The 27,386-nt window shown below is 42.1% G+C and overlaps 1 protein-coding gene across 6 annotated transcripts in view; it reads left to right on the forward strand.

The window, feature by feature from the left end:
• The window catches only part of GOLGA4 (golgin A4), a 92,618-nt gene extending 78,845 nt beyond the window's left edge, over positions 1-13,773 (forward strand). For 4 of the 6 annotated variants that reach the window (XM_055707237.1, XM_055707235.1, XM_055707234.1 and 1 more), the window contains 6 exons: positions 257-277; positions 456-524; positions 1,142-1,217; positions 6,057-6,160; positions 11,223-11,309; positions 13,641-13,773. In XM_055707237.1, coding sequence (XP_055563212.1) covers positions 257-277; positions 456-524; positions 1,142-1,217; positions 6,057-6,160; positions 11,223-11,309; positions 13,641-13,694 — 411 coding nt within the window. In that variant the 3' untranslated portion in view covers positions 13,695-13,773. The remainder of the gene's footprint in view (positions 1-256; positions 278-455; positions 525-1,141; positions 1,218-6,056; positions 6,161-11,222; positions 11,310-13,640) is intronic. The other 2 variants (XM_055707238.1, XM_055707239.1) reach the window with 2 other exon arrangements.
• The last annotated feature ends 13,613 nt before the right edge of the window (positions 13,774-27,386 follow it).

Raw genomic sequence — 27,386 nt, forward strand, 5'->3', positions numbered from 1 at the left:
TGGAATCAAATGAGATAGTTTAAATATCTAAACTTTATGTACTGTCAACACAAATAAGTTAAACTATTTATGGGACTATTTATACAAGTGTATGTGTGATTTGGTCGTTTCAATGTGTATCATCCTTAGTTAACATAGTGTCACAACTAGGAGATTGAAAAAAGGTGATTTATTTCTTGTTTTACCCGTGTCCAGTGCTTGATATACTCACTATTTTTCATACATTTTAATCTTAATTTTTTTGTTGTTGTTCTAGGTCACAATAACAGATCTTCAGGTAAGTCTTAAATTTTATTGATTTTGCTCTGTAGATAATTGTTTCACAGCAGTTTGAAAGCAGAAATAACACTCAGAAGTCTGTGTTTTAAAAGGAGAAAGAGGTTTATTGAAAAGGTGCCTATGATATATATCCTCAGCAGTTTCTTGATTGTTTCTGTATGTGGCTGTTCTTTCAGGCACAGCTTGCACAGAAGACAACCCTGGTCAATGACTCAAAACTGAAAGAGCAGGAGTTCAAAGAGCAGGTAAGAGTGCCGTTTGCGCGAGTGAAAGGTGTTCTTGTTCAATACTTTGTCTTTGCAATATTTTGTTTGTTCAAGTGATGATGTAGCACATCTCCACAGAGGCACTGTGGAAATAATAGGCATGTACAGTAGTTTTGACTCATACTTGCTCTCGGAAGATCTCTGTGTTTTCCAAAGTACTCCTCTAACCCCTGAGAATGAAAATATCATTGCTTGTGATACATGTTAGCAAAATGTTTGCATAGTGAAACTGAATGGTGCATTTCATGGATCTTTTTTTATATACTAAACCTTTTTTGATGTTAAGTACAATTTTTGTTATGTTTTCTTTTTTATGTATGTTTATGTGTATAAAATAGAGGAGTATATGTGTATATAAATATGTTAATATGCATAACATGCTATATTCTTATGTGTATATACACATGTAGACACATTTCCTTAAGTAGTTTAGGGATAAGTTTTTAATGACACAATTTTTAATGTTTTTCTTCCTTAAAAGGCAAATGTATTTCTCTTTCGTAGAGGGAGATGATGTTTAGCTGAAAACTGTTACAATTATGCTTATTTTAGATGCTTGTGAGCACAGTTGATCATGTTGACTGTTCTGTATTTAGATTCATGTCCTGGAAGACCGTCTGAAAAATTATGAGAAGAATATGTATGTCACATCAGTTGGAACACCATATAGAGGTAAGTTCATACACATTTTTCATTTGTTTGGAAAACATGCTTTGGTTTAGACAATTCATTAAAATGTCAATCCCTTTAAAACACCTCTGTAATATTTTATGACATCCTTGTTTTATCTTGTCTGTTACAATAGAGCTGCTGTGTGATTTCAGATGGGCAAATCATGCAGCATTTGTTTTATGCTTGGTTTTCTGTCATACAGGTAAAAGAACTCTATATCAGAGTTCTAAAGCTTTCTCTATCCCTAGGGGGAGTGGTATAGGCAGTGGCACTTGAAAGTGGGTGGGGAGGAATTGTCCATTTGTCTTGGCTAATTAAATACACATTTTATGACTCTTTAAAATTTTAACAATACAAATATTAGATTAGACGTTTCTTGTGTTACATGTCTGGGCATTTCTCTTCTTGTGATTAGAGTTCCTTTGCAAGACTGCTTGCTCTGACACAGTAATCAATAAAATATCATCCAATTTCCGCCTGTAACCTTTGTGATATGTGTCCTTGAAAGCATTTTTGGAGCTGAAAACCCCTGTGCATATCAGCCAAATAAGTCTCGTCGGTATTTGACTCGTGGTGAGTGTGAGGAATACAACACAACAGAACAGAAGCGTTACGCCACGTTGTGCCTGGAGTTCTGCGTGACGAGCTGTGACGGAGGCCTGAGGGGTCCCTGCAGGAGAGCAGTTCCGCAGGGCAGGGCCCAGGCCCAGCCAGGAGACAGGGGCAGGCACGGGCACACCTACAGCATGGCCCGGGCAGGGACTGAAGGGCCCAGGCTGAGCTATGTCCCCTGCGCCCTTGGCAGGAGATGGGGGCACTGGGGGTCCCAGGAGAGGCTGGTCCCAGCCATTGAGGCCTATGAGCACCCCCAGGACCCTGGCAGAAGTAGACCCGCACTGGTTGTGGGCTCTCCTTCTAATGATGTTTACAGCTGGCCACTTCGAAGACAAGAGTATTAGGCCATGGACGTCTGAGGGAGTACTGCTGTTCTCAGGATCTTGAGGTTTACCTTGTTTTTCCAAGGAAAACATCTCAGGCATTTCTTAAAATGAGTACAAGGAAATGCACAGGGAAATGAGCAGGTATTGCTCACCTCACAAGGGTTTGCAGCCATTTGGTTGCGGAGCATGTCCTGCTTCAGACTGAGGGCTTGGTCTCAGCCTCCCCAGGGTCAGAGATGGAGGGTTTTGCCATCCTGTGGAAACCCAGTGAAACTGGATGAACACAGAACCCTTTCAAAAGCCACCCGTCACACCTGCTCTTTCCAAATTTGTCTGGATGGTCAGATGATCTGGAGACGATCCACAGCCCTACCCCCATCCGAAGGTACATGTCCCCTGCCCACAACGTGACGGAGGTAATGCCCAGGCTGGGACACAACTGCCCGTTCAGTCCCTTCTGCGTGGGCAGGCCTGGGAAGAAAAAGCAGCAGAGATTTCCTCAGCACGCACTGGTAGGGAAAGGAGGAGGTAGGAAGAAAATGACAAGAGAAGAGAACAGAATATTTAAGCTGGAAGGGGCATACGACCATCATCGAGTCCAGCTGCCTGACCGCTTCGCAGTGCTGACCAACAGCTAAAGCGTGGTTATTAAGGGCATTGTCCAAATGCCCCTTCAACAGTCACAGGCGTGGGGCATCGACCACCTCTCCAGGAAGCCTGTCCAGGGACTGACCACTCAGAAGTGCAAGGAAAAATATGGTCAAGAAAGAAGTCACATCTGGGACGTCCCTTTCCAACAGGATGACCTCACCACGAGCAGGGTAGGAGCAAATGTCCCTTGGTGCATCAGTAAGGAATGGTGAGGAAATTCTGTGCGTTCTTTCTACATCTCTGCAAATTTCATGCAGAGGGAACCAAAAGCCTGTCTGTCGCCTCTCGCATCTCCCCACAGAAATGAGCGTACACAGTACAAATGCCCTTGAGATCGTATGGGCATCCAGCTGAATTGACAGGGACGCCCATCAGCTGTGCCCCGTGCATGGCCACTGAGGGCAGGGACAGCCCCCCGGGCCTCCTGGGCACAGGGGCTGCCTCGGGGCCGGCACCCCAGAGCCCTTCCTCCCAAGGGTGCTGGGCGGGGGTGGGGCTGCGCATGGGGCAACTGTCACCCCCGTGTTACCCCATGTCACAGCGCCGTCACCCGGCAACGCGCTGTCACAGTGCCCTGGGGGAGTATAAAAGGGGCATCGTCCCGGGTCCCCCTGCCAGAGCTGGCCTGGCACCGGCCTGAAGACACCCGAGAGGGAGCCCTCGAGGGAATCATGGAATTCCCTGGGGGCTGAGGGAGGGAGCCTGGAGCCTGGACGAGGCTGCTGGAGCTTCTCCGCTGCAAGGGCAGCTCCCGGCAGGGCCACGGCCAAAGCCCATCTGATGGGTGGAGATGTTGTTTCAGCCTTTGGGGACAGACACCAGCCCCTCAGGAGAGGAGAAGAACCACCCACCCCTGGGGGTGCCCGAGGCTGTCGGGCCTTCTCAGCTGGACAGCGGTGGCAACACCACGGGAACGCCTTCTTGAGGAGCGCCGCAGGGCTCGCCGTCCTCATCCCCGTGGAGCCAGGGGCAGCAGCCGTAAGAAACAAGATGCAGCGGTATTGCCAGGGGTCCCGGAGCTTTGGAGCACCCACTGGTGTCCCATCAGGTGCCAGCAGGAGTCTTGCCCCCTGAGTAGCTCGGGCCGGGGGCATTTGGTCACTCTTGGAAGCCCCTGCGATGGCTCCAGGTCAGAGGGAGAGGCTTGGCATCTCCCGGGAGGCGTGCCTGGCCCGCGGGACGAGGAGGCCGGTCCCGCTCACATGCTCAGGGAACAGCCGATCGCCAGCGCTGCCTGGGGTCAGGAAGGAATTTTCCCCCGGGGCACATTGGCACTGGCCCCCGGGGGTTTTTCGCCTTCCTCTGCAGCACTGAGCGCGACCACTTGTCAGGGCTCCTCGGGTCCCTCGGGCCAGGTCACCGCCTGCTGCTCGTGCCCCGCGAAGGTGGCCTCTCGTGCCCTGCAGCTGGGGGGAGGAAGGCTTTTTTTCCCCCGCGGTGGGCTACCAAGCGTCCCGCCCCGGGGGTTTTTTTGCCTGCCTCTGCAGCACCGCGCAGGGCCCCTGGCCAGGGCTCCTTTGGGCCATTCTGGCTGGGTGCCCGCTGCTCGTGCTCCACGAAGGTGGCCTCGTGCCCCGCATGCGGGGGGAGGAAGCTTTCGGGGCTCCCGGGGAGGGGGGCCCAGTGTGGTCCCCCCAGGAGTTGCTTCTTGTCCTCTGTCGCACCGAGCACAGCCCCTTGTCAGGGCTCCTCCGAGCCCTTTCGGCCAGGTTCTCGCCTGCTGCGCTTGCACCTCCGAGGCACCCCCGTGCCCTGGCGCTCTGGCTCTCTTGCCCATCACAAGCCTTGGCAGGAGCCAGCTCTGCTCTGCCCTCGGCTCCGTTTCCCCAGGGCTTCTCGCTTGTGCAGAACAGCCTCTGCTTGGCAGGGCTCCAGGCTCGCTGCCCCATCAGGAACTGCCCCTTGTCAGCTCTCCCTGCCTGCAAGGCAAGCGCAGGGCAGGCACGAGGGCGCTTCCCGTGCATCCCTGGCCAAGAAGCACAGCGGCGGAGCACGTTTCTGAAGACAAAAATGTTTGTCGTCACTACGTACCATAATTGGGGCAATACCCCACAGTTCCACGCACCACCTCCTCTTCTTCTTTCATGTGGGGTTGATCCTCATCCCTCACGTTGTCATTCCTCAGCAAACTGGGACTCCTTGGCCTGGGTCCCTGCTGCTACTTTCTGCAGCTCCGTGCCTTTGCCAGACGGCAAGGGATGCTTTTGCAAGCTAAACTGAGGAACGCATCAGCCTGCTCCTGGCTGCACATGCGCATTGTGTCACTCCTTGTGACCATCGGCTCTGAAAGAGATTCAGAACAACAGAAATAAAAATAATAGCCTCTTCCTGCTTGTCAATTTTGTGCTATGTGTCCTTGGGAAGTGTTTCTGGAGCTGAACCCCCCCCGGCTTTTCAGCGAAGCAACAGTCCCATTGGTATCTGACTCATGGAGAGTGCAGGCAGTAGAACAGCTCGCTTGGAAAGGACCTACAGCGATCATCTAGTCCCACTGCCTGACCACGCCAGGGCAGACCAAAAGTTAAAACGTGGTATTGAGGACACTGTCCGCATGCCTCAAACGCTGACAGGCGTGGGGCATCACCTGTCTCCCCAGGAAGCCTGTCCCAGGGTCTGACCACCCTCTCACTAAAGAAATGTTTCGTCATGCCAAGTCCAAACCTCCCCTGATGGATGCAGCTTTGAACCATTCCCACACACCCTGGCAGTGGGTTCCAGGGAGCAGAGCTCAGCTCGTCCCTCTCCACCTCCCTCCTCAGGCAGCTGCAGAGAGCGGTGAGGTCACCCCTCAGCCTCCTTCCTTCCAAACTAGACAAGCCCCATGTCCCCAGCCGCTCCTCAGAGGCCATGCCTTCCAGCCCCTTCACCAGCTTGGGTGCCTCCCTGGGATGCAGACAAGGACCTTCACAGCCTTTATGAATGGTGGGGCCCAGAACCGCACACAGCACTCAAGGTGAGGCTGCACCAGCGCTAAAGACAGCGGGATAACCACGTCTTGTGAGCGGCTGGCTATGCTGTGTTTGATGCACCCCAGGGTGGGGTTTGCCCCCTTGGCTGCCAGGGCACACTGCTGGCTGCTGCTGAGCCTCCTGGCAAACAGCACCTCCAAACCCCTTTGCAACTGCTATTTCTCTGTCCCAGGTGCAGAATCTGGCATTTGTACTTGTTCATTGTCATGCCGTTGGTGAAACTTAGATTCATGAGACTGACTGTCAGTATAAATATTCTCTTATTTTTGTTTACACAGATGGAAACCTTCACCATACCGACGTTTCCCTCTTTGGGGAGCCTACTGAGTTTGAATACTTGAGGAAAGTGCTATTTGAATATATGATGGGTCGTGAAACTAAGGTATGGAAATTTGTATATATGTTTGACATGTGATTTGGGTTAGAATACAGGTTAAGATCCTTGCACTGTAGATTTGAAGTACCATGTGCTTGTGATTCGTTATATTCTGTTAATTACTGACAGAGGGTTTAATAGGCTTTCATGTTTTTTTTCCCCGAAGAGGCATGATCTGTATCTTAAAAACTTTTTCGGTATACTATTATGATTGGCAGGGGGAAGGGGGGTTGTCATTCTGTCACTGATGTACCTGTGAAGACAAAAGCCTTTATAGGTAGGTGTGTATTTATTGGATAAAGTCCTGTTGTTGGTGAAGCTTAATGTACTGTGAAAGCTGGTTCGTACAGTATTAGCGAAAGTGCTCTTTTGATGTCATCTTAACACAAAGATGGTAGGTAACAGGGGGATTAAATAAAAGTTTGTCCGTAGCTCTGAAGATGTTGAAATACCTATTTAATTGTTGCTTAAAAATGTTCCATAGGGCTCCCAAATCTATAAACCTTCTCTAGGTAGTGTTAATTTACTCTTAAAAGTAGTGAAAAAATGCACAGTAGGCTTCTTGTATGTTGCAAGCTTGTGAAATCATTCTTAAGTTGGAATTTTACAAGCTTGTAACAATACTGATGCTTAGAAACTGACCAGGTTCAAAAGGAGTATGTCATAACACAAACATTTTTCTTGGATGGTAAGTGCTATGTGGCTGAATTTTTTCTATTTGTTTTGTTTCTCCTCCTGGAGTTCTTCCATTCTTTCTTGCCCTGCTTTCAACTCGGACTACTATTAAGCAAAGGGGTTTTGTGGCGGTTTCTATGTTAATTAGCATTGTTCTCATTATCCTCTGTACAGAATGAAACTTAGTCTGTGCAGGACATCTTGTTCTTATAGGATTCCTCTTTTTCTTTTTATCCCATTTTTCACTTTGATATTAATTCCTTTTTTATTAAAAATACAAATCCCTGATCCAGAAAACCCAGAATCACTATTTACCTTCTGATCACAAGCCTGTGGCTCATCGGATGACACTCCTACTTTTAAGAACAAACAAGTGAAATCATTGAAGAAAAACACGTACATTACTGGATGTTATGATCTTGAATTGTAAGGGACTTAGACGAGTGAATGCAAAAAAATGTCAGCAATATTTCAGCTTCAAACAAGTCTTGAGACAGCTGCAGACGACTACTGCAGATAACTGATGGACGTAGCAAATTTGCATTCAAGAAAACCTTATCTAAAACATCTTTTTCACGCATTAAGGCTGTTTCTTACTGATCTTCAAAACATTACTATACGTGCCTCAAAACTTTGGATTATCTAGTTGTGAGGATATTCTTTTTCCCTTTTAACAGTGATGTACTAAAATTTGCACTTGATTTCTTCAATAACAGCAACAAACAGCAATCAGTGTTAAACTAAGTTGACTTTAGCTCTCTTCTGTCTGTGCATAATCAAATGCTTTGATTAAAAGCTTTGTGAATAAATACGTATAACAAAATTTATGGTTTTATGCATTTATATTTGCGTATGTGTTTGTAGACATAGATATGTGATTATTTACCCTGGAGATTACATTGTATTTAACCAGAAGATGCCATTGCAACATTGCCTGCACACTGGCTCCTAAAAAGCAATGAATACTGGGAGGAGAAAAAATAAATCAGAAAAGATAACATTCCTATGATAACTTGAGAAGACATTGTTTGACAGTTGATGTGATTGAAAAGGGAAGTGTATATTTAAGCAAACAACCAGCAGAAATAATTGTCAAAGGACTGCAGTGTTTAGCTTTGGGAAGTGAAATGTAGATAGTTAAGGGAGAATGACAAGTGTTGTTCAAATTGAATGTGTTTGTATTTCTCTCTATTGTATGTTTATACTAATTTGATTACCTCTTAGCAATTTTTAATTGGTATTGTCTAGTCCTCTATTATTAGATGGTCAAGGTTGTAGCTGAACTGGTATTTACTAGTGGAAAATTAAAATGGAATGAAGGCTGGCATTTTTACTAAATATGAAGATACTTTGGTCTCTTCACTTTTGCTTCAATAAGTACTTCCCAGCTGACTTCATCTGCTGGTTTTCTTTCAACCATTAGATGTGTTGCTGGAAGACACTGAGCTTAGTGTCTGCTCTCATAGGGATTGTATAATATAATCACAAAATTTACTGAGTTGTGTCTTGAAAACTGGTTTCATGCTGCTACACTGGAAAATCATGAGCAATGACAATGTGATCGATAAAATCAATACACAATCTAAGTGTGTTAGTAAAGTATTAACATACATTTTTTACTTTTTCCACAACACAGTCCTCAAGTTAAGAGGTCTGTATCAAGATTTACCTCCTCAGCAGAGACATACCTTTCTCTCAGCTTTTGCTTTCTTGGACCAGACAAAGCAAATTTTTCTAATTTTCTCTTGTAATATCATTCAGGTGGCCTTTCTCTGTGCATTTCTCCCTTTATGGTGCAAATTATATGCCATGTCTTGAAGGTGGTTCAGCATTGGAGTTAGTGATCTCTATAGACATAATTTTTCCTTTATTGAACGTAGTTCAGAAGAATCTGTGCAAACTGTCTAGGGTGGATTGCCATTTATGCAGCCTGGTAAATTATCCTGGGATTGTATTAAGTAGAGACATTAATGAATGTATCAGTTGTATTACAGCAGTAGAGGCAGAGGAGAAATGTTGATAGTGGTTCGGTATTTAAAAGTCAGGAATTCTGGTCCTAATGTGTAACCTGCCCTATCACATCCTTTGTAAACTGTTTGACCACGGTGTGCATGTCTTCACTGGGGGATTTTACGGGCTTGCCCTCCCATTCAACTTTTTATTTTTTGCCTCTTCCTTGACAGGATATATGAAATGAGATTGCCAGCTTTTTTCTAAGCATGCACTTTATTCAGAATGTTTGAACCTGGAATGGTATATACACTACCAGGTGAAAGAAAACAATATTTTCTACAGACACGTGAACAGTTTTACTGTCCAGCTGTACTGCATACTGAATCTTAAGTCTCACAGAAATCCTAGATGCTGTACTTCTAAATTCACTGTGCTGTTTGGAGGTGCTCATTGTGCTCTGTGGCCAGAAAATCAGTCCAAGTTTTGTATGTCTGTAGTAAATGTGTGTGTTGATACAGCTAGGTGCGTGGAACAATATAATGGAATACATGTGTCGGAAATCGTAAATTTATGCAGATCTTTTTCTGGCACCTTGACACGCTCTTGTGCATTGCAGAAAAACAAGGGGTATAAAACAAAAGGTAAAACTTTGATTTTGGAGTTTCTGCCTTTGACCAGCAGATCTTGAATTGTGAAGGGGGCTGATCATTGTCATTGTAAAAATATTATTTTCAGAGATTTCATATTTAAACACATCAACCTCGTAGAAAGAAATGGGAATGCCAACTCATCTCTTAAAGCAGAACTAGTTGTTACGTTTGGGAAAGCCCTAGGGTCTTTCCATAGGTAGATACGGAGATGCACAGAAAGGAACGTATGTGTGTCTACTCACAGACTTAAAGAGTTATTAGGGATTTTTTAGTGGCAGAATAGACTATTAGAGTGATAAGGTCAGCCTATATTAAACATAATATCCTAAGTTCTGCGATCCTTGTAACTTTGATTTATAACTATGCAACTGTGAATAGTGTTGAATAATTCTGCTTCAGAAATCTCCCTTGTGACATCAAAAACTTGGAGAATTTCAAGTCATTGCTAGTGATAAATTACAAAATCGATGTTTTCAGGAAAGAAGGTTTTAGATAGCCCCTATTTAAGTTGGCACTTACATATCTATGCTTTCACGGAGTACCTGCAAGTGTTAGCTGTTTTTTTCTTTAAAATTTGCATGCCATTGTGTCCTGTAGAAAATGGTTGAGAGGACTTCCTTGATAACACTGTCAAAATGAGTTTGAATAGATTGTAAGCTCAGTGCTTTCTAATTGTTTAGCCCTAAATAAATGTGATGAGGCTTTTGGCAAAAGAAGTTATTAAAGTGTGATGTTAGTCTGTAGCATTGAGCACATTCCTTTGTATATCTGGGAACTGCAGTAGAGGCACTTCCTACTTAATTATAGGAACTATTGGTACGTTAATGTTTTTGAGCTGAAAGTGTTCAACGGGGTTTAGTTTCTTTTGCTTTCACTTGGTTTCTATCCCTAATTAATTGATATACTAAAACAATTGTTGCACATTAAAGCTTTACCTCTCCATTTTAAGCTGCAGTCATTTTTGTCCTAGGACTGCTTTGTTGCTGCGGCCTCCCTCTTCATTCCACATGTGAGACTGGTAATAAACAGCAGACACTGAGAGGAGCAATCTTATCTCATCCACATTCTTTAAGAGCAGCAGTTACTGCTTTTGTAGCAATCACCTTGGTGCTGAGCTGCACTGCAGTTGTTTGACCTTTCCTGCAAAAGTCACCTGGACCTTGTTTTGTGCCTTTTGGAGTTTCCCACTCATCTGTTTATAAAATGGAAATAATAATCATTGCCTGTTTTGCACAGAGATTTGTTACTCTTGCATCTTCTGTCTGAAGATGTTTAAATATTCACTATTTAAATACGGGGTTACTGTATACCCGCTAAAAATATTTACACAACTGGAGTTCCACATCTGACATTTAGATCCACTTTCTCAGTGTTTAATTTCTTTACAAAACATTCAGATGGTGCAAATATAGTTGAATCCGTATAGTTGAATCGCTCTCGGGTGCCATTCACCTGAAATGTGCTTTTCAGAAAGGCCACGCTGAGAACAAATGTGGTAGGAGCAGTATTTGTAACAGCACATTGTCTTATTAATGGACCAGTTGTTAGAGCATGGATAACACAGAGCTTACAACTTACATAGTCTTACAGTAGCTGGAGTTTGAGACAATGTGAAATGAAGACGCTTCATGGTTTTCATGTAATTTGCATAATGTCATGCATATACAATGTAATTACTCATTTGACATTACTGAAAATAGTATCCAGTCGTCTTAAATGAAATGTGTTTTAAAATATTACAAAGCATTTTAGTGCGTTGTATTACTTAAAGAATACCTGTTTCTTTTTAGACAATGGCCAAGGTTATAACAACAGTGCTGAAATTCCCAGCAGATCAGACTCAGAAGATACTAGAACGAGAAGATGCTCGACCGTTGGTAAGTCATATAAGTAAACCAAATTTATGCAAGAGGTTAGGTTGCAAGAATAAGGAAATAGAAACTTTCTTTTAAGTCTGCTTTTCTCTGTGTCCACATTCAAGAGAACTCCTTTTCTTCCTCCTTTCCTCTTCTTCAGTGGGATGTTAAATTCCAGCTGTAGGTTTGAGTATATAGCAAAAATGAGAAAAAAAGCAAGCATATTTTCTTAACTAGTATTTCTTATCATCATTGAAGCTATGTTTCTGATAACTGTGCATACAACAGCACAAAGCAGGTTCAGTTGTCACTGCTATTCTGCAGATTCATTTTCTAATCAAAAAATGAATCTGACACAAAATTAGTTTCTTAAATTCAGAAGTTTCTGTGGAGTCATACCAGTTTTCTTGAAAAATATCTCGAGATGTTTTTCAGCCATGAGATAAAATCTGTGGCAAAACTAAGAGCCATTTGGCTTGTAGAATAGAAAACTGATTACCTCAGTCACCTGGGATACGTGTGTTTGAAGTGGGATATGTACACTTTATGTCTTAAGTGACTATCCTAACAAGATTGGGGGTTTGTGGTTGTGTTTTTTAAGAGCCTGCTTTATTTTTGTACTTAAAAAACATCAAAATACATCAGGTTCAGTCTGGGTCAGAACAGGTCAAAAAAAAGTGTCTTAAGGACTTTGGTTTTGTTTCAATACACTTCTTATTATGTGACAGTTGCTTGTTATTTACCAGCTGGTCTATTTACCAGAAAGGCGAATTTGTGTTTGAGAAGCGGACCCAAAAGAGAGGAAGAATATACAAGTACAAACATTTCTTTGGTATTACTATTTTATGTATTGGAGCTATTTTTCATTAAGGTAAAAACTGCAATAATAGTCTTCTCTACATTGTATCTGGAGTCAAATCCCTCTCTTTGTGGGTCAGCTGAGTGAAATATGTAGGAATTAAAGTGAGAGGAAGAATTGTGTTCTATTTCTTTCACTGGCCTTGAATATATATTTATTTAGCACTTGCAGAAACAGAATAAAATAAAAATTCTTACATTTCAGCTGAAGTGGTTACATTAAAGTCCTTTTGATCCATTGTAACAAATTTAAAAAAAAAAAAATCTATTTCTTCCGCTTGAAATACCAGCTTTGAGGAAAGTGTTAAAAGTTCAGTGTTTCCCTGTACACTCAGTCAGTTTGAGTGTCTTGCAATCTTAAATATTTAAAATAATTTTAGAATTATATAAATGCTGATAGTACTGCAGCTCCAATAACTGTCATGCATCCCAGACATGATTTTCTGTTGATGCTCTCTCTTTCTGACCTTCAAGTAGAAAGCTGGTGCCTTTTTTTTGGTTTGTTTTTTTTAAAAGGCAAGCTAGAATACTATCTAGGAAACATTTTAAGTTCTCTGTTGGCCAAAAGTGAGGTTAGAGAGGTGGACCTTATTTTGCAGTCTCTTCAGCTTACTGATATTTTAAACCTGGTCTTCCTAAAGCAGACATTCACAATTTCTGATACTAAATAAAATTCAAATTCATCCAACAAATTTTGGTCCTTGATATTTAAATTTTGGCTACAAGATACAGTGACATTTTTGCAGGCTGCAAGTGCTTTGATTGTTAAGAGTATTGTCATTCAAAGAGCTTCATGTCCTGATGGAAAACTTCTTGGGTTTCACGTAGCAGTCCTTTCCTGGCTCAGCTCTAGCCTAGGAATTTTCTCCTTTTGAAATCCACAAAGAGATTACATTGGACTTCTAATGGAAACTGAAATAATAGGGCATATTATGGAAGTTTTAGTAGTATTTTTTTTCTTTGCTTTCAAAGTTACAAAGTTTGTTTACTGAAGCACAAATTATTTTGGGGGCGATTGTTTTGTAATTCTCTTCAGGAGTAAAAAGTTGGAGGGATCTTCATAAACTATTCAGTCAAAAAATATGCTTGATTTTTGGTTTTTACTAACATGGCAGTAGTGTATCTCCATGCTTAGTACTGAAGCGATGCTGATGTTTGAAAATATCCAGTATTTAGATCTCATGAGCAATAAAGTTCTGAACTACAATTTAAATATGCTTTGTCAACATAAATCTTTGTTGTTTCTGTATTTTAGTTTATAGCCAAAACATCTATAACTAATATTGTGTAAATTGTTCATTGACTAAATGTGTGTAGTACTAAGTATCTGTGAGTAACTGTTTACCCTCTTAGTGGGCATATGTTTAACAGGTTTTTGAAAACTTTTTAACCAATCCATAGGTCAATACATTGATCTAGCACGTTTATCACCTTCACTAATCTAGCATTTATTACGTAGTTATTGTGATCTAACTACAGCAGTCTCATCCATAGGCAGTAGATGTCCACAGAGTTCTCATCTACACTGTTAACCAAGTAGTCCAATAAGCTGTTTTCTTCCTGGCTTTGTAGTTTGCCTCACCTCGCAGTGGTATCTTCTGAATATCCCATCAGTCTGTGCTTAGTTAGCATGTGGGTGAGTGAAGCCTAATACATACTTGTTTTATTTAAAGATTAAACTTGTAGTCTGAGATTAATTGTTCTTCTGCCTTTTTTTTTCTTGCCTGCTTCTTTTTGTTTAAAAAAAAATAAATTTTTTTGTTCTGCATGTGTATGATAACTTTGTCCTACTCTTAATCATGTTTTGTTTTAAAAAGCCAAGTTTAAAAATGGTAAACAAATTTCAAAGATTCAAAACCAATCTTTCAGAGTTATAAGCATAATTTCAAATGTTGGTTGAGCTACAGAGATTATTTTTTTTTGGTAGGAAAAAAACCAAATCAGATTTTAAATCAATTAATATGTAATTGAATTTTATTGTGCTTGGCTTTGTTTTGTCTTTTTTCACTTTCTGGGCATCTTTTTTGAATAAGCAAATAAATCATATTTATGGGACATACATACTGTATTGCCTGAAATGAATTATTATATCTAAAACATAAGAGAACGGATTATTCTAATAAACAATTGATGAAATATTTTTTTAGAGGAATTTGGGTATGGTTGCATTTAAACATCAGTACCTTTCCAAATCATAGTATGTGGTATCAAGAGAAGCTAGAGCAGAGAGATCAGGAAGAAAAATGTGGGGAGCTTTACGCACTCAGTTTATTGTGTGCTTTTTCAGGTTTTATTAAGCTACTTCCATTATGAATCTGTAACGCTATTTGTAGCATTACAGAAAAGAAACAGCTGATTTAGGCCTAAAGATGCAGGTTGCATCAGACTAGCCGAGCTAAACAAGCAACACACGAGCAGCAGCAGTTGAGAGAGGAGGGCTGTGGAAATACAAAGGTAAAACTTGATAAGTTTATAAAAAACTTGATAATTTGAGTCATTAGTGGTGCATGATATTTAATAAACTCTTCAGATGAATTCTACAGGGGTAAGGTCAGCCCAGCTTTCCTTTTCCTGCTTTGCAACTGGAAACCTTTGCACAGTTGCCGGGAAGCGATTCAGGGGGTGTTAAGCAATCGCTGTCTGTCAGCTGAAATGCCATGCGGTCGGCACGCACCACTGCTGGGGCAAAATGGAGCAAAATGGATTAACTGTGGTGGTTTCCATTGCCGGTTATCACGATGCAGTAGACAGGCTATCTTTCTCTCTTGCAGCCATGCAAATTTAGCCTTCAGTACAGAATAATATCTGTTTCAAAGGAAAAAATCTCCTCATCTTAGCAAGCAGTCATGGTTTCCACTTGATTTTGTGTTCTTTTGAACTTTTGAATACAATAGCAGATGCACTTTATTGCACTTAAAGCGCAATAGAGTTTGGACTGTTTGCCTCCTAGCCTTGATCACTTCTTGACAAAATCAGCAACTGTTTTTTCTAGCCCTCTGTTCAAAATAAGTGAACTGTTGGTAATGATAGGGCAAAGCTATTTACAACACTGTTGCAAAAAGCATGTTTGGAACTTAAGTTTGCGTCATGCTGTCTGTAGTGCTCGTGTAAAAAGTTCAGGTGTTCTCAGCTGCATTTGAAACATATCACAGAAGGGCTTGATTTTGACCCTAATGTCAGCTGTTTCCTGTTACACTTTCATAACTTAAGCTAATATGTATGGAAACCTCCGACTTCATTATTGGATTGTAGTTTCTTACTGTATCCCAAATATTTTTGGTGACTTATGTCAGTAGATAGTCAGCAAATGGGATAATATTCTTGCATGTATATAACTGAGAAATTTAGATTATGCTGACTTCAAAGCAGTAAGTATTTGCCTGGTAGAGGAGGCTTTTTGTTAGCCCCAGAATTTTACTTCATCGTTTCAATTTTGATGATAAGCCTCAGGCAGAGAGGACATTGTTGTTTTTCATTGGGTTAAGATGCAACAGTATGGTAGACTGTCTATTTCCAGTGAGACTCTGGACTGTTTTTCTACAGTTTATTTTATTTTCATCACAGTTTCTCAACTGTTTTGCAGATACTGGAATGGAATTACTTGCTCAAAATCAGTTAATAATTTGGCAATTTGACTTAGCTGAAATTCTCCATCTCCTATTCCTATCAATAAACAGTAATGTCGTCATGATTTTAATATTAAATGCTTCTAAGTTGCTCTCAATAATGTCACATTTGTTCATTTGTTCTAACTTTTCCTTCTTCCAGTCATGGCTACGACCATCTTGAAGAAATTGCGACGAGAATGTCTCATGACACTGCTGCTTAGAAGTATGTTTATATCTCTGTTGTTGTCCCTTGAGAAGGGACAAGAAGAAAAGCTGTTATTCACGGTCACAAATGGAATAGCAAGAACCAAAACTCAGTGACACCTTTGGACCATGAATATAGATAAAACTGCCTTGACAAGAAACGCTAATCAGGGGTTATTTGGTGATGAGTCTTTTTTTCTCTTCTATTGAACACTGTCTTCTATTTTGTGTTAAAGGTTATTTTTTTAAAGGAGAGAAAAGACTTTATCCTAGGAAGGAATTGCCCACTACTGTATCTCTATACAGGCTTTACTGGGTGTTTTTTAAGAGTTGAAATAAATGGTTTGTTTCTTCTATTTATTTTTTTATTTTTGAATGAATTGTGCAATACATTTTTGGATGGGTAGCGGTTGAGGTGATTTTCCTGATGAACTAGGCACTCTTGATGACTACTCTTTCCCAATCTGATCTTACGATTGTTTGCTAAAGGTCACTTCTATATGCTTTTGCCTACAATAAATCCAAATTGCAGTACCTCATTTGTTTACTCCTAGCTTTTGTACTTATATTTTCTGGATAAAAAGTACGTTACTGTAAATTGTAAATACTTAATACATAACTGTATCATATGCTGATCTGTGACTGTTGACAGGACTAATCTGACAAGAGCTGAGATGAAATAAAGTTTATTTACTGTATAATTTTGGAACTTCCTTGGGGTGACTTTTTCTTTTGAACGGATCCACCGGTTTTGTTCTTATTCCTGTTTGAGACATCCTTTGCTGAGAAATTTCCAGGCTGAAATCCCTCTCATAAGAAGAGCTATTCAGGTACATCGAACTGTAAGAAGTCAGTGGAGACCTTCAAATTTTCAAGTGGTCACAACCTGTGGAACAGACACATGGTGAGCTGAAAAGCTGGTGTGAGAATATAGCGAGTAGGGAAGTTTGCGTTGTAAAAGTTTTGAATTATCTATTTTTGTTCTTTTAAGTAATGCCTGCCTGGTCATTTTGGCATGTAAGTTGTGTTCCTCTGAAGCGATATGCAAGTATGGATGAACTGAACTCGTTCTCCACCTACTTTGATATTTATCAATAACTGTCATCTGTACTGCATGTGCTCATTTGCCAGGATGGTTCAAGGTGATCAGTCCTCCATGAAGGTAAGTTTTAGAAGTTTTATAGGAGCAGCAATCCTCTGAATAGCTCATCTCTGAACATAAGCAGGCTGCCTAAATATACTGCCTGCCTGAAAGATTCTTCTGCATACTGTTAGGAGGTGTTAGTTGCAGATAATGTCAGGCCTAGAACCTTCATCCTGCTACAAGGATGCTCAGTCTGTTCCTCTGGGTGCTGTCCTGTTAGCCAAGGATAATAGGGGGTCCTCCTGACTGCAGAAGCAGGTTTGGCTTGTGTGCAGTGGTCCAGAGTGACAGATTTGATTTGTTGTCCAGCTTCAGCTCTTGTGCCCAAGGGCACTACCCGGAATTTTCTGTTTCTGTGTACCCCATTTCAGTATTTCTCACACAGTTGTCTAGATAATCTTAGCTTCCTCCTGTGATATTTGCGATTACCTCAACGTTGTTGGCATTTCAAGACTCTGCATCCCCAGTATTCACTTCTGATCACCTATGGAGTTCAGCCTTTTCTGCATAACTCTCCCATAACTGCTAATCTTTCCCCCATAACCATCTGTTAGATCCAGCAATTCCTCATAAACAACACTGCCCTTTTTAGCAGCTTCTCAGACTGTTCCCTGTCAAGTTCAGCTATTTCTCTTGTCATGTCCAGTGGTTTTCCATGTCCTGTCCAGTTAGTTTACCCTCAGGTCAGGGCACAGAGAGCAGCCTAATATTTGTGACTCCAAAACAATAAGTACACGCCAGTGACATGTAGGATGTTTGATACCGTTGGGTTTTATTTTGGTTTGGGGGTATTTTTTGGGGTTGGAGGGCAGAGGCGGGTTGGGTGGATGGGTCCCAAATGGGCTGGGATTCACCTTTTTTGTCATCTGCAGGAAAAGAAATAAAAAACCTGATTTTTTTTTTTTTGTGCAGTTTTGTATCCTAATGAAGCTGGGAGAAGGTGCAACAATTTGAGTGCTCTAGGGTCTATTCTGGCTGCTAGCTGTCTCAAGAATACGTCTGGTTTTAAATTACTGCTCATGATCTGAAGGGACATGGCTTGCCTTTGATAGTTAAGGGTCCAGAGTTACATCTTTATTTCCCACTGCCTTGTCTCTGGCAAAATCTTGCCATTTTTTTGCTGCTTTATTATTTGTAGCTTTGGGAGGGTTTAGGTGAGTTTTTTTCTGAGCTCTTTCCATTTATCAAACATCAAATGTATTGTATTTGGTTTAAAAGACCGATACTCTTCGTAATGGTTTCACTTACGAGACCTCTTTACTTCTGTTGCGGAGCAGGATGGCATCCTCCGGCGTGCTGCCTGACACAGCCGCAGCCTGGACCAGACTTGACATGGGTGCATTTGGCTCTGAAAAATGCATGTTCCTTTCGTGCCTGGCTGAGGATTTGTAGGACTTTGCTATCACTGTCATTACAGCAATCTAAAACATGATTTGAGTTTCAGGTTTCCACGTATGGTATATGTTGTCTTAGGCTTTGGGAAATTAAATACAGGGATCTGTTATTTTGACAGTATCACTATGATTGCTTACAGTTCTCTTGTCCTCACAAATAGGCTATTTTTCACGTTTTCTGGTTTTGTTCTTTTCCCTCTCCATGAAAGATACTACTTACAGACTGTTCTTTGTCAAGCGTGACCTAAGTCCAGCAGAGCAAACTGGAATAATCTGTGTAATACTCATACAACATTGGATGGAGTAAGTATTTTTTTTTCCCTTAAGTGACCTAAAAAAGAATGCAAGGGGGATTATAGAGTTATCTTTGATTCTTTATTTTAAGCTAAAATCAGATAACCACTCCCCAAATTCACTTTTTGAAAAAAATATTTTTTTTCTCTTCCATATATAACTCATAGGCAATCGCATAACTATTCCTTAACATAATGGGAAAGTGTGTTAAGTACAAGAGTTTTTTCAGACTGAAATTTTAACTGCTGCTAGATTTTTTTTTAAAGAGAATATATAAATAAGACATTGTTTTAGAGTTTAAATAAAGGAAATTAGTTAGGGTGAGAGCAGGAAAATGAAAGCTTCACTTTGACTAGTGATTTTTGTTGTTGGAGTGTCATAGAATAATGCAAGTAGTGCCAGTGTGACTATAAACTAATACACTCCAGGCCACAAATATTTCTGATTATAAAATAGCCTTGTTTAGACACATGTAGCTAAAAGCCAAAGGCTGTGTCAACGTTTTGGCTGCCTTTTTAGCAAAGGTTGGAGGATCCCAAGCTTGTTCAGATCAGATTGTTACATTCTTTTGCAGCAGCATCTTTTATTTGGACTGTCTTATGTTGAACTTTCCCCTAGTCTGAGATGCAGTGTACATCGTATTTATCATTTTATGGACTCATACACACATGCATAGAAAAAAAGTGTGCATATAAAGATAAGACTTCAGATGTTTATCAAGCGTCCTCTAGTGTCCTAAGGATTAAACATTGTGAATTTAAATGAAAAATACCTGTATTATTTCAGTGTCTATGCTGATGTTTATTGGCAACATACTATGTCAAACATTTTATGAAACGTTATCTGTAAATCCATCCAACTTCCAGTTCTGCCATTTATGGTCCCTCTTTCTGTAAGCTATACTAAAATGTGTTTTCTCTCCTACATAGTATGTGGCATCTGGTTCTCTCCTCTAAAATAAGGATTCCAGATTCTCCGAAAAGTAGGGTGAATACTGAGATGATTGATTTCATTTTGTAAGTCTTGCATACAATCTTATTGTCCATCCATGTGTGCTACGGAAAATATTTATTTTCCCTCTATGGAGTTTGTTAAATAGAGAAATTTGGTTTTCATTTGCACATCAGGATGATCAAAAACTGGCAGCCTCTCCTCAGTGCGTGGAATATCCAGACGCAGCTATATAAGAATCCTCATGGCTGTTCCTAGACACTGGTCTTCAAAAGCATTGCTAGCGTGGAATTTTCAAACTCTTATTTGGTTGTGTATATTCATAATGCTGCAAACTAGAGATGCTAGAACAGAAGTAGGCATGAAGTTGCATGTTATTGCACATTGTGTCTATGATCTAGGAGATGCCACCTTTAATACTTTCTTCTCTCACAGGCTCCCGGTTACACCAGTTCTAGTCTTCCTTTGTTAACACTGAGTTCATTTCTCGGATGTGTTACAGTGATCTCGAAGGCATGTTGACTCCAAGTAACATGTCTCTAGAGATTTTTTTCAGTTGTAGAACCGTGACAGCTATTATGTCATGCAGTTGCCGCTTAATACCAGGTGACATTTCAGAGGAGCGGTGATTAAGCCCGCGGTAACACCGTGTTACCTGACGGCCCTGCGTGCACATCACGGTGCAGCAGCGGGCAGTGATGGAGGTACAGGTGCGGTGCAGACATCTGCTCTAACACTTGACTTGCCTCTCTTGGTTGCAGCTTCCAGAACAGCCCAGGTCCCGTCATCACCTGGGGGCCCTTGGGCAAAAGGACGAGGTGGTGGGTTTCTAATGAGGCGCCTTGCTGTGAGCAGATCCGCTTTGGTTTGGCAGGTACAGAGACCAAGGCCCGCGCGGCCCTGGGGGCTGAGCAGGACCAGGGTGTGGGGGGCACCCTGGGGGCTGATGTCAGAGCAGGTTGGCACACCTGCGGCACCGACATCTCTGCCTGCTGAGCTGTACCAGCCTCTCTTTGTGGCTGGAAGGCTTGAATTTCCAGCATTTCTGTAAGCGTTTAACTTCACCGAAAGGAAAAGGGATGAATAGCAGAGTGTATGCTGTAATCTTTGCCACTGTTTATATTTTGGAAACTTCAGTGGTCCAAGAAAGTATTTAGCCTTCTTGTTTAGATCTGTGATTCCTACTTGTTATAGTGCTGATGTCTGCAAGAAAAATAGCTGTTGAATTTAGCTGCATTAAGCATCGTCCAGCTTTATTGGAGCAGGGGAAGCACTTAGACAGTTTCTAACTTGGTTGAGGCGGTAGTATATCTTTTGCAAATTAATCAAAATGATCAAACAAACAGCACGTATGAATTTAGAACAGGCTTCTCTCTGTGCAGCCAACATGACATGAGCTCTGTGGTTCCTGAACTGTAAGTTCCTGGTTCTGCCGAGTCCTGCCAGTCTTTCTCACTCAAGCCACAAGCTCTGGAGAAACAGCTGAAATGGGAAACTAAGAATGAGTATCTAAATGAGGAAAGAAGTAGGTACAGAGTAGTTATTTGAGATTTAAGGTTCATCATGGCAGATCAGATGAGAAGTATTAAATATATTTCTGGCTTTGTGCTGAAGTTGTGAGTTTACCACGTTGGCTGTGTCTCTGACCAACGCTGTGGCTGCTCTCGCAGCTGATCACCCATTGTGGGAGGGGGTAGAAGCCATCGGTTGTGAGCAGGCACAAGCTGCCCAGAAGCAGACCTCCCCACTGGCCATGAGATTGTGTGCTCCAAGACGTGAGAATTGCTGGAATGGAATATCCTGTGTTAATGTAACTGGATATTCTGGTTCACTTATGCATCTATATATATCTTTATGGATCCTACCAAATTATCGTCCTTGCTGATGCAGCAAATTTTTCTGGAAATGAACTGCAGGATTGAAAATGATAGGCTTTCCTTTATCCCTTAACAAAACGGGTGGTGCTTCCCTAGGCCCAGAAGTGAAAAAGCCCACTGGAGATGGTTTAAAAGCTTGAAATAGATAAATTGCAAACAATACAAAACCAAGACATAGCCAATGCAACAATTCTTACTGGTGTATGTTGTTGTGATGGCTGTCTAGGGCTTATAATATACAGAGTAGTGTGCCTTAAAAATAATGGAGGTTATTTCCCTTCCTCATAGCCTAGGCTAGGAGCAGAGCTATATGGTTCTTTTAGAATTTTAATAAGTGGCTAAAAAAAAAAAAAAAAAAAAAAAAAAAGAGAGAGGAGGAAAGAGGTGAAAGACTAGAGTCTTCCTTGTCTTTCTTTACAGTACTGAGAATAGTAATAGGCTGAGCTATCTTCAGAGAGCGAATGTTTTGCTTTTCACACTGAATTCCAGCTTTGACTTCCCTGAAAAGTGTTTACACATGGAAAGAGACTGTCCTCACCTTGAAGCCCTGCAGCCATGGCCAGTTATCTGCTCATTATTTAAAGCACAGCATGCTTCAGCCCCCAGATTCCAGTGCTGTTACTCACTGAATTCAAACCTGATCCAGCCACAAATTCAGTACAGGAGATGTCTGGCTTGGTTAAGTGTGGGGTTTTTCCCCCTCAGCTTCGGGTAGCACGTTCAGGAGGTGATGATTCTCAGGGTGTTACACAGTTTCAGGTGAAGCAGAGTGTCTCAGTATTTTACGCAGGTTCTGCCGTGGTGGGACCTCACTTCTAGAATGGACCAGGGAGAAGTTGCTATAAACACAGGGCGAGCAGGAGAGATCCCGGTTGCCTGTACTTTTCCTCAGGATGAGGATATCCCCATGCTACCTAAAAATACTGTGGAAGTTGTGCTGGTCTTACAGAACTCTCCTTGTTCAGCCAGTGCGTAAACACAAAACTGCTGTGCCAGTCCTGGGAATGGGGCCGTGCCTTTCTCTGTGGGCCTGTCTGACTGACAGCTGTAGGGGATTTTAATGTTTTGGTTTGGGTTTTTCTTACTGTTACTTGCTTAACACAGTAATAGAAGAAGAGGGGAGAATGCACTCTTGGCAAGGCCAGCATGAAGAAGGCCTTACAAGGAGGCGCGTGGTTGCTGTGTAGCATTGCTGCACACGGCCGTGTGTAGGACCAGCTGTGTTCAGGCTTTCAAGCACGGGCAGATAATCCTGCCTTAAGTTACTCGTGGTGGTGCGAAACCACCTTTTAAAAAAACAAGTTTAGTGATTAGAGACAGCCTTTTTGCTTGGAGAGCTGGACTGAGCCTCGCGCCTCCTGGATGGGGGGCACGTGGATACCTCGATAAGCTGGCAGGGCGAGCCAGAAGTTCTGGCGGAGCCAGCAGCATCCTCTGGGCAGGAGCACTGCGTGGCACAGCGCTGCTGGGTGGCAGCAGCGTCACCTTGTACAGGTGGTCTGCTCAGCCCCTCTTCTATATGCTGCGATATTTTTTTCATTTTTTTTTTTTGGTATGTGCAATTTTTTCTGAAGTGTTTCAGTTTGTCTTTGCTGTCCCTTGCCAGGGCTTGTGCATCAGGGTCTCTGTGGAAATAAGTTTTTAAAGAGGCAGAAGGTGGGGGTGACTTTCAGGGACAGCATGGGTCCTCTGCTTGTTTTATATAGGGTGGGAAGACTGAGCATAAGCGGCCAATGCATGAAGTCACTAGCTTATTTTTAGGTTCAGAATAACAGTGTGTATTTCTGGGAGGGATGCTGATTATAGGGAAGACGGAATTAATGTTTACTTTAGATAAACTCTTAATATTGACTCAAAATAGAAGTCAATTTATGTATTGTTATAGACATCCTTCAGCGGGATCCTGATGGTTTTCAAAAAGCCCTTTGTGGCTGCAGTAATGGCATACTATAGTTAGGGAATCAAATAAACACAGTGGACAAAAGGAGGTAAAAATAACTTCAGTTCATGCCCTTTTGACAAGGTGACAATTAAACTTGGCTTAATATCTCATGTCACTGCTGCTGTCAACTAATTGTGAGCATAGTTTGTTTAATGTATCGCACTGGGATGCCTGGACTAATTTATCATGTGTCAGGGAAGGCAAGGTAATTAAACATCTCACCTGATTTCATGCATGCTGTGACCGGTCCAACCAGCGTGGTCCCAGTTTTGTTGGTGATGTTGCTGAGGACAGGGGCATGGCTTGTTTTCACCTGGGACATGCAGCTCTGTAAGCACTCCCGAGGAGGGTAGGGAAGCATCACCTACTCTTTCATTTCTTTCCAAAGGTTCTGCTCTTCTCTGAAATCGGAGATGAGTTTGAGCTTGGACTATTCATTTCTTACAGAGGAGCCTCTACCAAAACCCCAGTCTCACAGCTTGGGCACTACAGTCACCGTCTCCATTCTGGAAGATATCCCAAGCCTTTTCTAGCATTGCTAGTGCCACCTGGTCAGTCCCCATCACCTGAGCGAGAGGGCTAAGAGTGTGCAACTTGGTTTTAATAGGGTGATGCTAGAAGTGACTCAGTAGAAATCAGCAGGTGAACCACGAAACTGTGTCACATCAACCTCCAAATCTGTAGTATTTTCTTGCTGGTCTGTGGGATGACAGGCTTGTTACTGCCAAATTCCTCCCAGAACCTCTCTTATACCAGGGCCAGTTGCTGAGGTGTGTGAATTATGTCGCTCATAAACAAGAGAGCCTGCTGTGTTATCACAACTGCTGTGTTTCTCTCTTCATGTTATTCGTAGCGAATACCACTCTGGGAATTGCAAATTCCTTGCCTTAATTCTGCTGATTTTAGTTGAATTACACCTGCAAAAAATTTTGTCCCCAGGGTGTGGGGGGTTTGAGGGGTTTGGAATGTTTTTTGATTTTTTTGTTGTTTGGGTTTTTTTAAAGTCGCTGGCATCAACACAGCATCTGTCTTGCTATCTGGATGCTCAAATTCAGTGTTTTTCACATTATTAAGCTGGATAACTCTGCTGCTTCTGGCATATCTCATGCCGATAACAAGTCCTATGTGGTCCCACAGTTTACTTTTCAGAACTACCGTGTATGTGCAGCACACCCCAAATAAAACCATAGTATAGTAGACAATTCAGAAATAACTGGGTCACAGAAGGGTCCTGTGTATCCCAGATTATTTTGTTAAGGGCTCAAGCTTGGAGTGCCCGTGCAAAAAGTGCCTTTTCTGTGTGGGGAGGACAGGTTTGGATCTCTCAAAGATGATAAATAGGTTATTGTTCACCTGAACTTTTCACACAAGGAGTGTATGATAGTTAACATGTGGAATAATAAACATTGAATGGCTGGCTAATGGAAAGCAGATGTGCCAGGAATGCCAAGCAAAACGTTTGAAAGCTGCGGTATAAACTGGACCTTTTGACAGTGGCCAAAGCTTGCATGACCACCCCAATCTCAGACTAATAGATTTAGAAATGGAGGCTAACAAGGAAATTCGACACACCACTTTGATGTATAAATCAGTGAGATTTAGTATCCTGTAGGAAAATGGTGGATCACAGGATCCACCATGTGGCCAGTATTTTGTGACTTTCTCGTATCTAGCACAGATTTTTCCACTTGTGAATTTGGTTTTGGTGCAGTGAAATGAGATAAATGAGACAAAATCAACTTGCATTTGCCTTAAAAACTTCTAAACAGTCCAGATCCATTAAAGCTTCTGGTAGCCCTTCCCTGGGTTTTTGTGGTTTGGTCCAGGCTGTTGCAAAGGACCTCTATCCCTGGAGGTTCACTAAAAAGTGAAAACCAAATGGAGGAGAAAATGAACTGTCTCTCTATAATTATATACCTAATGTCTTTGTCTTGACCTGTAATTTTATAGAAAAATAAGACACACAAATTTAATGGCACGTAAGTTGGTGTCATCTTTAAGTCTGGTTACTTCCACTTAGATTTAAAACGATTTCTGAAAATAGGGTAGGTCCTGGGTTATAATATTTGTGTTTGTTTTGCAGGTCTCATCATCAGCTAGTCCTCTGAGCATGGCCACAGTGCAGCTAGTAGGAAGGCTTAGCTCTCTGTGAAGCAGCAGTCTGTAAGCTGCTGTGATAGCTTGCTGGAATACGAGCTGCAGCGTGTGCGGCGTGGCTTTTCCCGCCCTGGGGAACCGTAGACTCCAGCTGTGCTCAGCACTTGGAATGTGCAGGTTGAAATCAGTGGGATTTTTGCATGGGAGGTGATGCTTGCAGAATTCTGCTTACAGTTGATCCTTTTCACTGCGATGTTGCAGCACGTTGGTTCTCCTTATGAGACTGCCCCGTTGTCCTGAGGGTCCTCTAGGAGAAAGGGAAAGAGCTGTCGGTGCTTTGCAGCTCAGCTACAGACTGGGGATAGGGCTAAACTACTTAAAAAAACTGTGATAAGGATCCATTGTGTCTCTGTGTCAGATACCCAAATTCCTATCAGCCTTCGGCTGATATGGAAACTGCAGGTTTTGTGGCAGATCTAATCCCCTCCCGATGCTGGACAAAGAACAGTAATCAGTAGGGGGATTTCATTTATCATTTCTTTGATGTATTTCTCCAGGTAGCCCCAGAAGCCTCAGGGCTAGCAGTAAAGAGGTAGTCTTCTGGGAAAAAGAGCTTTTATGTGAAAAGTCACAATTTCAGCATTCACCTCCTTTCCTTATAATCACTATGAGGTTACGATGAAGATTATGGAGAAAAGCTGAAGGCTGGGGCAAAGCCTTTTGAGAGCTAGCGACACATTTTGCTCCGACTTGCACGATACATTCAACAGTCTCATCTGGTCTGGGTTTAAAACCCAGCCATGGGTGAGAGCTGGCTAGTTAGCCAAGAAACATCGTTAGACAAGACTGAGACAATGCCAGCAAGTGAGCGCAAGTAACAGCCTATCGACCTCCTCGAGTATGGGGATAACCACGAGTTACAGTTTAGGGCTATCACATTTTTGGTTGCATTTCAGTGGTTGTTTAGGAGGTACTGACAAAGGCTTGCCCTGGTGTAGTGCAGTTAGTATTTCTGGAGTTTCTCTGTAGTCACAGATGAGAGAGGGGTTTTGTCTTTTGACTGTTTCTGAAAGCCCAGCTCCAGATGCTCTGCATTGTCCACTGGTGGAGCTTCCCTTTCCCTTAACCATATCTCTTGTACCTTGATAACCTGTCCCCTTCCTCAAAGTGATCCTGATGGACATCTCTCAGTGGACATGAAGGAAACAGAATTTCTTCATCGTTTTGCTTAAAAGAGGCCTTGTGGGGCTGGTGCAGCTATGTTAGGGGTAACTGCCTGACTCACCTATGTGCTTTTGGAATATAGTGCCACAGGGCTTGGTTTTGGATCTACGCATTTTTATCCACTGGTCTTCCTTATAACATATATACATCAAAAGAAAAAGCACATAGAGGATTTGACTGCAGTATATTGCCAAATAAAGGTGTACCTCCTCTTGTTATGATCGTATTTTTGACCCATGGATCCCTGGGCTGTGGTAACGAGGTTCGATCAACTCAGAGTAAGTAAACATATGATCTCACCTTTGCCAGTGTGGAATAAAACTGGACAGTGACAGGCCTGGTAGTGAGACCAACGCGTGAGCCAAGAGCATTTCCAAAGAAGCCTCTGTGTGTTTGGTTTGCAACACGTGTGTGTACATTTTAAATATCTGGTATATGAGTATGTACAGCAAGGTTGTAATTCTAACCACATGCAAGCAAACATATGACAGCTGTCAGAAAGTAT

The sequence above is a fragment of the Falco cherrug genome, chromosome 4, assembly GCF_023634085.1.
Source record: "Falco cherrug isolate bFalChe1 chromosome 4, bFalChe1.pri, whole genome shotgun sequence".
Lineage (NCBI taxonomy): Eukaryota > Metazoa > Chordata > Aves > Falconiformes > Falconidae > Falco > Falco cherrug.